The 14,067-nt window shown below is 32.6% G+C and overlaps 1 protein-coding gene across 1 annotated transcript; it reads left to right on the forward strand.

Annotated features, from left to right (window-relative positions):
- Positions 1 to 9,061: 9,061 nt before the first annotated feature.
- Positions 9,062 to 13,357, forward strand: LOC132755458 (E3 ubiquitin-protein ligase MARCHF11-like). Its single transcript, XM_060746326.1, has 4 exons — positions 9,062 to 9,199; positions 9,370 to 9,520; positions 10,213 to 10,382; positions 12,918 to 13,357. The coding sequence occupies exons 1-4, from the start codon at positions 9,116 to 9,118 to the stop codon at positions 13,302 to 13,304; spliced, it is 792 nt and encodes a 263-aa protein (XP_060602309.1). The 5' UTR covers positions 9,062 to 9,115; the 3' UTR covers positions 13,305 to 13,357.
- Positions 13,358 to 14,067: the final 710 nt, after the last annotated feature.

The following is a 14,067-nucleotide window of genomic DNA, read 5'->3' on the forward strand; positions in this document are numbered from 1 at the left end:
TTCCCTACGGCACGGACGCGTAAAACTTGCCTCAGGCACTCATTGCCAAACCTCCTGTAATAAATCTCTCTTAGCTCTATATATAGAAGACTCCTATATATAATTACGAAAATCGTCCAATTAAATACAATTCAGCTCGAGACAAGATGTATAGCATGGAAATAACTATCACTAGTATTGGACAATAAAATCATAACTCCATACTTATATGTTCCAATAATCTTCATCATGTTGCATGATATTTTCTTACAGTATATCTGATACCATTGTTAGCAACATGTGGGACTGAAAGTTCTAATATTGCAAAATATTTTCTTATTTTGTTATTGCGTCTAACATGACTGCATGCTCATTTTCTGAGATTATATGAATGTAAAGTCAAATGTTTGAAAGCACATTTTCATACCATGCAATACCCTTTTTGCCGGTATCTTATGCCTTACTGGACTGGTGACAAGACCAGTCACATGGTATTCTTTATTGAGTTTGACCCAATCCTTCCCTAGGTTGGAGCTTTTAATGATATAAAGCCACATGGCTCTACAAATGCACTTTTTTTATTGGAATGCCTTGCCCGCAGATGCTATCACCTTGTCTGGACGGCTATAGTACAGACCTATCTTGCTTTCTCGTATATATTTGAAACTTTTATTTTTCTTTTAAGTCTCTGTTTTTATCCGTCTTAGTCAGGCACAAAGTCGAGGTCCGCAGCACAGGTTTGACTAAAAGGAGGACGCTTATATGTACAGTAAAGTTACGGATAACTGTCGAATAACTAAAAAACAATCTCTAATATAATATAAAATATCAAGCGCATATATTCAGCGATCGCATACTTCCAAAAATAAATAAATAAATAAAAACACAAAAACAACAACAAAACACAAGATATTACTGCGCTTTCTTCTAAAATATTTTACATGGATTATTTTTGACCCCCAGCAAGTTAGACATTAATGATATACACTATGTTTACGAATTAAAAATTATTAAAATCAATGAATGTTCACCATTATGTTTGAGGCAGTGTCTTCTCAAGAGTACTAAATGTTTGCAGTCATTATTATTATTTGAGTTTAACTAAAAGCTTATGTCCTGCGGATAGCAGTTCGAATATACAGATTTTGAGAAGAATTTATACATGTATGTATTTTTTGAGTTCGTAAAAATTGAAATTCTCATTTTGTTTATTTACTTATTAGTTTCGAAACTGCTCTTGAAATTGTTTTAAAAAATTCTCAATTCTTCATTTCGCGAAATGTAGCATATAATCAGTCACTGAAAACAAATATCCCTTATTTTCATTAACTAATTTTAGTTTAAGCATTATTTAAAATGCTAAAAATACATTAAGGATTACAGTAGGAAGCCTTTAAAGACAGTATATGTAACATTGTCTGAAGCAATTTTATGTAACAGTTTTTGAATGAAATTAATTTCTAAGGAGTAAGCGAATCAATGCATACTAAAATGTGCGATAAGAATAGATTTAAGTTTAAAGTGGTACTATGTTCATTTCTTCATTCTCGAATTAACCTGAATTGGATATATATTAAAAAAGGATTGACTTTTAAAATGGACATTGACTAATTATTAATAAAGAAAAATGTTTAAGATTTAAACAATGGCAACTCCCTTAATTCCACTTTATTACTATACGTTCTAGTGATTTTAGGATCTTATTTCATTCAACGATCGTGAAGAAAACATATTTTTCTTTTCGCGAAACTTTGTTTGTCTGCGCATGATCCCTTACACTTCCCTCTCCAGCTACACCCATCACTCTCCACTGCCAAAGAAAGTCCTTGCGGCTAAACTTTTCAAAACCACCAAACATTTGAAGTCATATGCGTTACCTTTATTCTTTGTGAGAAGGCCCGGCTGTTTGAGCTTGCTATATGATAATTAAAAGGAGAACACATCAAGTAGATAAATTCAGTCGGTTAAATTTAATGTTTAAATACAGACATTCGCATGCCCGGAGTTGTTATAAGTAACTCTTCATCGCAATCAGCATACAAACTGGAAATAAGTTAAGCACATCCGGCATTTTGTCTAAATTTTAACATGACCACAAATGAAATTTTAAATTTTATTTGGACAATGGTACGAACCACCTGTAGTCAACCTGTAACAACTGGAACAAGCTCTGCACCAAGAATGACAAAATGTACCTAAAAACGCATTAGACGCCTTACTAGAAGGGTGGGCACGTGGCGGTTACACACGTTATTAAAGATTTGGCTACATAATGTCATTTTATAAATGTATTATTAAATGTGTAGGTTGCATATATTATTGAATTGTTTCAATGATTAGGTCGCACAAATTGTTAAATGTCAGTATATATTATTAAATGTTTCCCGTTTGTATGTCGTACAAATAATTTATAATGGTTTCCGTATGTAGGTCATACAAATTGTTAAATTTCTATCTTATGTTTGATATATCATATCATGTTTCCCGTTTGTATGTCTCACATTGTCAAATGTAGGTCTCGCATATTGTTAAATGTTTTTCTTATTAAGGTTGCACATATTATTTAATGTTTTTTTGTGTGTAGGTCGCTCATATTATTCAATGGTTTCCGTATATATGTTTGACATTGTTAAATGTTTCCCACTTGTATGTCTCACATATTATTAATTGTTTCCCGTATGTAGGTCGCTCATATTATTTAATGGTTCCCGTATATATGTATCACTTTAAATGGTTCCCGTATGTAGGTCGCTCATATTATTTTATGGTTCCCGTATATATGTCTCACGTTAAATGGTTCCCGTATGTAGGTCGCTCATATTATTTAATGGTCCCCGTATATATGTCTCATGTTAAATGGTTCCCGCATGTAGGTCGCTTATATTATTTTATGGTTCCCGTATATTTGTCACACGTTAAATGGTTCCCGTATGTACATCGCTTATACTATTTAATGGTTCCCGTATATATGCCTCACGTTAAATGGTTCCCGTATGTTGAGAGCTCATATTGTTTAATGGTTCCCGTATGTATTTCTCACGTTGTTAAATGTTTCTATTTAACGGTTCCCGTATATATGAACCTTTCTCGTGTGTAGGTATCGCATAATGTTAAATGTTTCCGCTAGTAAGTCAGATATACTATAAAAGACTTTTCAAGTTTTCATATGTAGGCTGCACATATTACAAATTTTTCATTATGTAGGTCATACATATAAGGAGCCTTATAATATAAAGACGATCTACAAAATGTATTTCTTTTTGTCTCAGACATACCATACGATCGTACTTTTTCTATTACTTAGTATGGTTAGTTATCAATTTCAAAAATGTTCTGGTGAAAGTGCCGTTGATTTATATATCAGACATTTCTTGTCTGAAATTCAATACGTAAATTATAATAATTATAATTGTCTTATTTCCAAGAAACCAAACATTGCTGTGCAAGAATAGTCAATCCCTTAGGTTATCAGCATATTTAAATACTATGTCGTTTACCTCCTCCATGTATAAGGAAGGACAAAGGATGGATTGCACTTTTGTATACTACTAGACTTCCTTTAGTTTTGTACTTTTTGTTGATAAGGAAATTAAGGAAATTGACTTCATGTTTAGATATACAAAACAGTGTAGATATATACATGTGTATGTTCAGATAAGAAATTAAATAAAAATATTAAGCTTCGTGAGGTTGAATCATTTTTGCATAAAATCTGAAACAGCCTAACATTACTTTCAGCAATTTGTATAACGAAATTCTCTTTTGCACATTCTCATTTGATAATGAATATGTAGAGTTTTGAACATTATTAATTTTATCTTAATTATATATAAGGCTTGGTGCTCATCTAAAAGACTCAAATAGGCCTACGCTTTCTGGAACTAACCACAGTATTATGATGCCATATGCGATAACATTCTTGTAGGGTTCAAATCCACGAACTTCGGTTTGAGTGGCAACCCTCGAATCTCGGCTTGAGAGGTAACCCACGAACCATTACTTGAGAGGTAGACAGCACCAAATAACCACTAGGTCATCAGTTTTAACCCTAAAACAAATGGCTTGAGAGGCAACCCACGAACCTTGCTTGAGAGGCAACCCACGAACCATGGCCCGAGAGGCAACCCACGAACCTCGGTTTGAGAGGCAACCCGAGAGGAACCCTACGAACCATTGCTTGAGAGGTATAGCACCAAATAACCACATCATTTCGATTAAACGAATATGCAATTGCTTTGTTCAATCATAACAAAAGATGTCATACTTCATACTACGAAAACAGACTATTATCATTTCCGGTAAAACAGACATCAAGAACTGCCTCATTGTAAGCAATTACCAAACATTTTTTGATACCATTTTTGGAATACGCTGGTTTATCTTTAAGTTCACCCCCAATAGGAATATCCCGCGCGATTTCGTGCAAGATTTGACAGATATTTGATCAAGTCAGAAATAACATTAAAGTAAGAGGATTTCGTATCAAGAATAGATGTATAATAATTTTGTGACAATCATTCAGTGACGGGTCATATATCATACATACTCCCCCGCACCAAAACCATCAACAGTAATTAACTAGATTCCTACCGAGATTTCATACGGCATTAAAAGGAAATAATGACCTCAAGGCGCGTGACCTTTTCCGGAACCAGACGTCATAGAGCGACTTGATTGTTATAAAATCTTTCAGTTTCATTTGTAAGAATCGAGCATAAATAAAACAGATATGTAATCAAAATACAAAATCAGATCTCACATGCAAAGTGAGTTTGAGAGATCATTATATCCATGTGATATGTAATTCCGTTCTGTTATTTGTAACATATATTTTAGACACATTCCCACACCAGAATGATAAAATTTACACGCTCATAAGAAACAATAAAAAAGAATATTTAACCCTTTATTTGATGAACTTATTAATTGGACTCGTTCAACTTTCATTTTTGAGATTGTCCATAAGAAGAATTAGTAAGCTCATTTTTGAGATTGTACATATGAAGAATTAGTAAGCCAACCGTAAAGAGCATGGACAGACTCGCGGATGTGCTGGCTTGCCTAGCTCTTTTACTGGAAACAAACGCTAATAACTTTTGGTTCGGGTTAAAACTGTTTAAAATATGACTTAAGACTTTCCACTGAATGTTTTAAATACATTTGTCTAAAAAGTGTAAAGACAAATTATAAAAACATGATTATTTTATTCAAATATTAACACTAAAAGACGTGGTTTTTCGTAATTTATTTCACTGAATAAAGAATTTTAAAAGATCTTTTATTAATAAATACACATAGAAAATGGTTTAAAGTGTGATAAATTTGTAACAGAATTACGTAAAATGTTATTCTTGAGTTTATTTTTTAAAACAATAACATCGTTCAAGGTCTGACATTTGGATGTTTTATAACGATAAAATTTGAGCCGCGTCATGACAAAACCAACATAATGGGTTTGCGACCAGCATGGATCCAGACCAGCCTGCGCATCCGCGCAGTCTGATCAGGATCCACGCTGTTCGTTATCAGTTTCTCTACTTGTTATAGAGTTGGTAAGAGAACAACATGGATCCTGTTTAGACTGCGCGGATGCGCAGGCTGGTCTGCATCCATGCTGGTCACAAACCATGTTGGTTTTGTCATGACGCGGCTCAAATATTCATTTTCTCGTATTTTGTTTTATTTTAAACTGATATTAAGTTAACTAGAAGAGAAAATGTTTAACGTTTGATTTTAATCTTAGAATAAATATGCTTTGAGGCCTCAGAAATGCTTTTATTTGTATTATTTCAAAAGCTTTTATATTTGTTTATATTTTTCAGGTTTAAAAGCCTATAATTTGCTCTAAAACGATTATCTAAATATTATAAAACTCATGTTTGCTTTTGTAAAGCAGGAAAAAATAATCGTTTCTTAGCATAATAATAACAACACTTATTTATTGGATGCAAAAAAAAACAACAAGAGAACGTTTGCTTGCTCATTAAGCTTTTTACTTTTTAGCTCGACTTTTCGATAAGAATGAGCTATTGTAGTCACCCGAGCGTCGGCGTCTGCGTCGGCGTAACCACATATGTTAAAGATTTTGTAATACCTCAAATATTTTCAAAGTCCATTGACATATGGCTTTGAAACTTTGCACACTTGTTCACCATCATGACCCCAACCTGTAGACAGGAGGAGGTAACTGTATCAAGCATTTGGCAAAATAATGCCCCTTTTTCAACTTAGAATTTACATTTAAGTTTGCATACCACCTCAGATATTTTCATATTCTATTGACATCTGGCTTTGAAACAATTTGAAATTTTATACTCTTCTTTGAGAGCATAATAGGACTCTCTTCAAGGCCTATAATTGTAACATGGATTTAAAGAAAAATGCTGCCATTTTGTTAACTTAGAAAATTTTACATTATCAAGGCTTTTTTTACTATCAAGCACTAAGAATAGTCGAGCGTTGCTATTCTACCGACAGCTCTTGTTTTGGATATTGTTATAATTTCATAAGTATTCGTTTCCAGTTAATAAAACAGCTTTCATCGGTCATATAACTGAACTATCATTGGCTTTTTGGCCAAAGTAATTCTGATTTTTTCATGGAGTTCAAAATATCACTTTGTTAACGTTATGCTTCTTTATGACAAATCATTCACATTTAATACATGATAATGATCTAACTTATTTTAAATCTATGATTGAAACATTACAAAGAACACATACATATATCTTTTCTCCAGAGAAAAAAATCGATTTCAAAATTATGCCTACTTTGAATTTAAATACATAACAGTTACAATCTTAAAATCTTGACTGTCGTTCTATACGGGTGACGTACAAATTTCTTTTGTAAACACATATGTAATTCTAATTAATTAAAAGCAACATAAAGGTGAATTTAGACACGTTAAATGTATTATTATTTCATGAAAATAAAACAGTCATACAGCCACTCACGAAATATATATTTTCATACCACTCGATGAAAATAAATCCTGTATTTATAGAACAAATTTGAATTTTCTGTTTATTATATACATTTTCTCTTCTTTTTTTGACATTACAATTTGAAAGACTCCCCTTAAAATTTGTGTACTGGAAGAATTTAGAAGAAAATGAAAATACGGAAAATAAGTTTCACTGCAGTGAAAAAATAAATTTTCACAGTCAAAATAAGGAAAACGAAAATACGCATTTTAAACCATCAATGATTCTCAATATATCATTTAACAAGTATATCATAAAATTAGATATATAATTATGCCATAAAGTCGGTTATATATAAACACAGAGAGTTTGTCATTCAGAAAAAACAATTCTGACGTGCATTGCACATTATACTGTACCGCTTTTGATTCAACAATCTATCCGACAAATAAAGAAAATAGCACAATCACGTGAAGAAGAGCAATATAACTTTAAAAACTGTAACTAAAGACAAATTGGCCCATTGTCTTTCCTTAAAATAGAAACTGTGAGTTAAATGATAGGATATCATGCAAACTGAAGGCAGGGCAACTTTATTACTTGAGCTTTTAATTCTCTAAATTGCATAATTATATTGTACAATAACCGTGTATTTAAGTAAATAAAAACAAAATAAACTACAAATACGAACTAAGTTTTCACGGGGAATTATTCTTATATTGGTTCACTAAAATGTGCTACAGGTTAAAAATATGCTGGGTTCCTTGTGTGATACATATGACGGTAAAACACCCGTATTTGGATTCTACTTTAGAGAATTTGAATGGTGAGTTTTAACGGATATGAGTTATATTTGTTTAGTAAATATGCACTATTTTTGAAAAAAAAAACTCGAAATGGTATTTCTCCCATTAAGTTTCTTCTATAGCAGACAATATTCAGCAAATGATAAAGCCATAGTTCAATTTCAATGGGAGGTCGCCGTTTGTGAACGGCGACATCATGATTTAACCATTTCTAGTATTTTCTACCCGTATGCCTACACCGCCTGACCTCAGCCAATCAAAATGGAGAATGGACAAGACCTTATAAACGGGTTCCTATGAGGCATGCCATCTTCCATATCTTTTCGGGTTACATATATATAGAAAGTAAGTAGTGCCTTCATGTGACCAGTGTGTAGGCTCCTGCGGTGTTAAATTATCTGGGATATATAGGACAGAAAGATACATTATTAGTCCCAGGAAATATTTCTCTTTAAAGAGAAATTAGATATCTATTGTTCGGGGAGGGGTCATTTTCACGAGAAAAAAACGAATACCCAGCTGAACGGCGATCACGGAAATACTAATATTGGGTTATGCATACGTTCGTATATAAAACTTCCATGAAATACATGTCCCGCAACACAAAAATTGACACGCGCATGTATGCATAAAAGAGATTGAGTTGGTTTGGATTCGCGAGCTATGAATATTTAGACATCCTGTATGAAGCTCTTAAACCTTAAACCAGCTTTATTTTAAGTCAGTTTTATTCTTAAATAAAGATATTTATTATATACAATGTACAAATGTACTTATAAATGAAATATTGATGATTTTTTTATTTTCCGTATTTTCACTGTAAAAATTTATTTTTCATTGCAGTGAAATATATTTTCCGTTTTTTTCACTGGTGTCTTGCCGGACGACTTTCTTCTAGATTCAGCCAATACACAAAATTAAAAGGGAATTCTTCCTATTTATAAGGTTAAAAGAGCAAAGGATATATTGATCTTCTATTTATACAGGATCTATTTTCATCTTGTGGTATGAAAGCTACTGCGACTCGTGAAATATTTATTTCCATACCACTCGATGAAAATAAATCTTGTATCCATAGAAGAAACTTGAATAGGCCTATCCTCTACGGAATATATAATTAATTAAAAAAAAAGAAAAAATGTAACACAGATCTAAAATAAAATAAGATGATGTAAGACAAATTATAAAAAAATAAGTTATACGGTCGATTTTTGTATTATCATTTTATTTATTTTTATTGTTTAAAAATGTAAAGTTGTTGCGTGATTATTTATTTAGCGTCATATTCACCTCAAAAATGTCGTGACGTCATGTAAAACGGATGTTATTAACGTCACTAATTTTGGCGGACTTTGTTCAAGATTACTTGTTTATTTTGAGACATGTGTAGACACATTTGCATAAATGGACTGTGCATATTCTCAAGAATTTACTGCAATAACGGAAAAGGAAAGTTCATCTGAAAGCATCCAGACCGAAGATTCTAAGGTGGGCAGATTTTGAGCATGCTATTAAAGATAAAATCATAGATATATTTTACACTGTAGTTTAACACTGTCAAAGCATCTTACATTATATTACAAAGTAAAAATATAACTATTTTTAAACTTAAAGAAAAACGTAGACGAACAATACAATAATACGATTTTTTTTTCAAGAAAGAGGAAATTAAAAGATCAAATGAGCCTGACTCGGAAATACCATGTTCCTCTACAGCAGGCCACGGAGCAAGTGATCCTGCAACAGAATCTACCGTAAGTTCGAGCTCCTCTTGTTGCCGAATTTGTCAGGACAATGGAGAAACATCTGGTAAACTTACGGGTTTTTATTGTTGTAATTTTCTAGGGTGGGGACACTTTTAGAATATGCCTAGAGACGCGAACCCAGATAATACCATATTGGCACAACCCTGCCTTATTACATGCTTATATTAAAAACTACATTAAAATTCAGAGTAACACTTAAAAACAAATTAAAAAGCGTAGTAACAAAAACGCGTGCAAACTCATTTAGTTCTGGGGTCCGCTAAACAAGAACGGAGTTTGTCTCTGCAGTCACCGTCACTATTATACTAACAATGACGTTAGTGACTACCGGCATTTAATTGTAATGTCAACCCATTAACATGTTTAATTTCGTAAAAAAAACTTGTCCAACTTTTATGTTTTAAACTTCTTATGTAGTCATAGCATGTCCAATCTCAAAAGATTGTCTTTGAAATTTAAAATAAACGATTTGTTTGCGTGCAAATTTTTTTGTTACTCATCGCAAAGCCCAAAAATGTTAGCTAATAAAGTATCATCTATGCTTATTATTACTATTGTTGTCGATGTTGTTATAATCATTGTTGCTGTTGTACGCTAAATGATAATTTAAAGTATTTCATGAAACGGCGACATTGCCCGAGTCATTTATTCCTTTTTCTTTAAAGAACATTTCATGTACATATTTTTTATAATTTACAATCATTATGTATAATTATATTGTCTGTTTTATTTCAGAGCCGTTGGAAACAAGTCGATGTAGTTGTAAAGGTCAACTATCGAAAGTGCATCGCAGTTGCCTTATTCAGTGGGTTCGATACAAAGGCTCGAACCACTGTGAGATATGTTGCGGGACGTTTCGAGGTGTGTCGCCTCCAGCAAATGCACTTGACGGCAATCAACTTGAAGTTTGTATTTTTTCTATTCTTTTTATTTTTTTTGCCCTCAGTGATATATTTTTTTCATAGAAATATCAACAAAACAATAAAGCTGTTTAATCAAATTATAGTAATACCTAGGTAACATTTATAATCTTTACCATGAAAACTGTAAATTCACTACTGTTCGATGAAACTAACGTGGATAAAAAACGAAACCCCTAAAGATTGCCCAAAATGTCAAAAGGCTCGGTTTGATTAAGTCTGATTAAGCCGTTGACATTTATGACTGATCTAACTTTATATCTCTGTTAAGCTTATAGTTGAACTTAATAATACATTTTCTCCTTAGACTTTCTTCCTCTTCACATTGTGCCTGATAAACAAATAAATTTTTACTTAGACTCTAGAAAGGGCAAACATGTATTTTATAACGTTTAAATAATGGTTTCAGAGAATGTTAACTAAATGTTTGTTACCTGAAGAAAGTGGCGAAAAATATATTCTTAGAAAAGATTTAAGGTTATATAACTTGTCAGTGTCCATGACGAATTTATAATACCGTACAACTCGTCGCCTTATTCTAAAAATGTCCTAACTCCATTTTTACCAAAAATGAGATAACTGCACATTTATTTTAATATTAGTTTGTTCTATCTCCAAAACAAAACTTGTGAAGATTTACGTCATACTTTTGTAGATATAGCGTCTGTATTTTGTTCTATGTCCAATGGAAAGCTTTGCTGTTAGCCTTTTTTCGTCGTATCTCCAACACATGTAACACTTTTAGGCTAATCTTTCGTGCCAGCCAATCAAGTTGAAAAATATATGTCATGTGACCTGAAGGGGCCTGACAATATAATTGTTCTAACTCCAGTGATAACAACAACAATCGTATCTAAATCAGCCAGCTAACTAGGAAAGTAACAGTTAAAAAATGATTTCTGAAGCATGTAAGTAATATATTTTAGCTTTTATACGTTTTATAAGTGAATTTATATTTTGTATTAGTATTTGTTTCATAGTATTATCATTCTTTTATATATATTTCTCAAAGTTTCACAATCACATAGTTTCGGATAACTATATTCGGATATTCGTATGAACTATTTGGAACCATTTGGAGTATCGAACATTGTTGTTGTTTAATTGTTAATGATAATATTTTGTCCATTTCAGGTCAGACTTACTTACATTATCAGACGTTGTCCTTACAGAAATGTTGTCTTTTAGAACTTGTGACTGCAGTTAGCAGAACTTCCACAAAACTATGGAATTTTATATCAACAACATCAAGTCTGTGGGGAAGTTTTGACTTGCCATCAGTTTCAGATAAATCATTGTTTCAAGTCTTAAAATATTCACAAAATAAATAGATATTTAACATTCCAAATGGATCGGAATACCACTGTCTTGTCAAAACATAGATTTTAAGTTTGCATGCGAGTTTCAGTGTTCTCCGGGTCATCAATGATTATATTTATTAGATAATAGCAGAATTCTTAAAGCACAATACGGCATGATCTAAAATGTTGCCGGCTCGGTTTGATTTAGCCTGTTCGTGGAATGTCCAGTATCTATGTGTGCGACAAACACCAATATGGGAGATCGCAAAATTCACTGGATGTAAAATCTTGAAAACGACGATTTTGCAATCTTGAAAGATTGTTTAGAACTTGAGCAGATGTTTTTTCATACGTTGATATTAAACCACAAACAATACTTGAGACTTTGAATGCATGTGGTATTGACTTTAATTGTGTGAATTAAAAAGAATTATTGGTAATATAATTTATATCTGTATCATTTAATCACAATATTAGAGATGGTTACAATCATTTCATTTTTCATAATGGTTCAAAATGTGTCAGTTTGTTTTAGCAAGTTCATTGATTAAAAATTTTGTGAAATGTTTGCTTTTCTTTTTTTATGGCACAATTTTATATTGTTATTATCGAGAAAGGCCCAAGTTGGAGATCACGTGAATGAATTTACACTTTGACATAGTAATTTACGAAGATAAAGTGATTCAGTGTCAGCGGTTCAACCACTCTGGCTGAAAATGTTCTTTAGAATGTAAAAATCTACTAATATTCAATAGTAAAATTATTACTCTTAAAAAATACTAACTCCAAAAGTATTTACAATTTTAGCCTTACTTTGTCATATCTCCGCAAACTCATTTTTAGAGTAATTTTTTAATCTAAAAATAAACATTTTTGGTCTATCTCCAATTTTTTTTTTAATTTTTACTATTACTGCAAATTATAAAGGTATATAACAAAGTGCTTTCATCACATGTTGACATCTATAATACCAATCCAGAAGTCCACACTGTAAGGAGTTATTATATAAAAGTTACAAAGTCTTGAACCTTTAACCCCTTTTTCCCAAAAAAGAGGAATTTGTAGATACACCATTTTTAGAATAGGGCGACGAACTGTTGTTTCAAAAAGAAAGTAGACCTAGGTTGTTTTTTTAACAATACACGTGCAACGTGAACGTCACGAACTACTTAGGTGTGCAGTATTTGAAGTTTTACTGTAAATTTGATTATGATTTCAGGCTCTGGAAACTTTAAGACAACAGTTGGTTCAGTTCCAACCACTCTCCCACCGGAAACGGACAGCGCTTCTTGGTTTTATTATATTTCTTCTCCTGGTTACCGGCTTGACAGGAATACTGACATTTGGTGCAGATAGAGAATTCCAAAGGGTCACAGGGGATCCATACGCAACAGATCATCAAATGAAGAAAGCTCATATTGTATTCTCGATCTGTTTATCATTTCTGTTCTTCGCCGTTACTTTGACGCTTGGTTTAATACTATTATGGTTGTTTATAGAACTATTTTTCTACATTCAACGGCGGAGGGTTTTGCAACAAGCTGCAAACCGTATGGCAGCCGAACTCAGGCGTAGGCAGCGGGCTGCGCAGGGAACTTCTTTGTGAATAACTCATATGTGATTGACATTGACAAAGAAATAAAGAAAACAATACAGTTACTATTGTTTATTCATCTAAATCCTTGAAATCTTCTGGTATAATTTTAAGACTGCAAAGCATGGGGAATTTAGTCAGGCTTTCACTAACGTTCTCAAAGTCAAAATCTCAGCTCAAATTTGAGAATTTTCTCAACTCAGAAACTAAGATTGAGATTTTTCTCAGTTTGGCTTTTACTTTAGAAACATTTCTGAGACAAATCTCAACTTAGATTTGTCTCCGTTTGAGGACGTTAGTGAAAGCCGGGCCGGATGTGGTTGAAACTTCACAAATAGATGCGAATAGATCTCCATCATAAATTAGTACAACTATTGTTTCCTGATATCAACTACTTTATTTGACATCAAAAATGATGGGGATCTGAAACTAAGAACTTAGATATCATCTTACAATATATTTTTCATGTGATTATGGGTATGAATTTTTCCACTAAGGAACGATGCGGTGGCTGAACGTACATGTACTGCGCTCTGGTGACTTCAAAGTTTACAGCTGTGATTTGAAGGCCGGTGAACTACCAAAACCACCACCATCATATTCAACCGGCGACATAATTTTACTCGGATTTTTTTCCTCTTCTGCTGGGTCATATTTGTGCACTTAATGTGGAAAAATGTGCACAGATATATAATAACGAAGAACAATATTTAGGTCGACTTACTGGTATATCTTGTAAAGTCTATTTCAAGCTTTCAAAAAATGTCTTATACTT

This window comes from Ruditapes philippinarum, unplaced genomic scaffold (genome assembly GCF_026571515.1).
Source record: "Ruditapes philippinarum isolate M1 unplaced genomic scaffold, ASM2657151v2 ctg1397_1_1_1_1, whole genome shotgun sequence".
Classification (NCBI taxonomy): domain Eukaryota; kingdom Metazoa; phylum Mollusca; class Bivalvia; order Venerida; family Veneridae; genus Ruditapes; species Ruditapes philippinarum.

Coding starts and splice junctions, on each gene's coding strand:
- LOC132755458 (XM_060746326.1), top strand. CDS start 9,116: ATGGACTGTGCATATTCTCAAGAATTTACTGCAATAACGGAAAAGGAA. Junction 9,200..9,369: donor TCCAGACCGAAGATTCTAAG/GTGGGCAGATTT, acceptor TTTTTTTTCAAG/AAAGAGGAAATTAAAAGATC. Junction 10,383..12,917: donor TTGACGGCAATCAACTTGAA/GTTTGTATTTTT, acceptor TTATGATTTCAG/GCTCTGGAAACTTTAAGACA.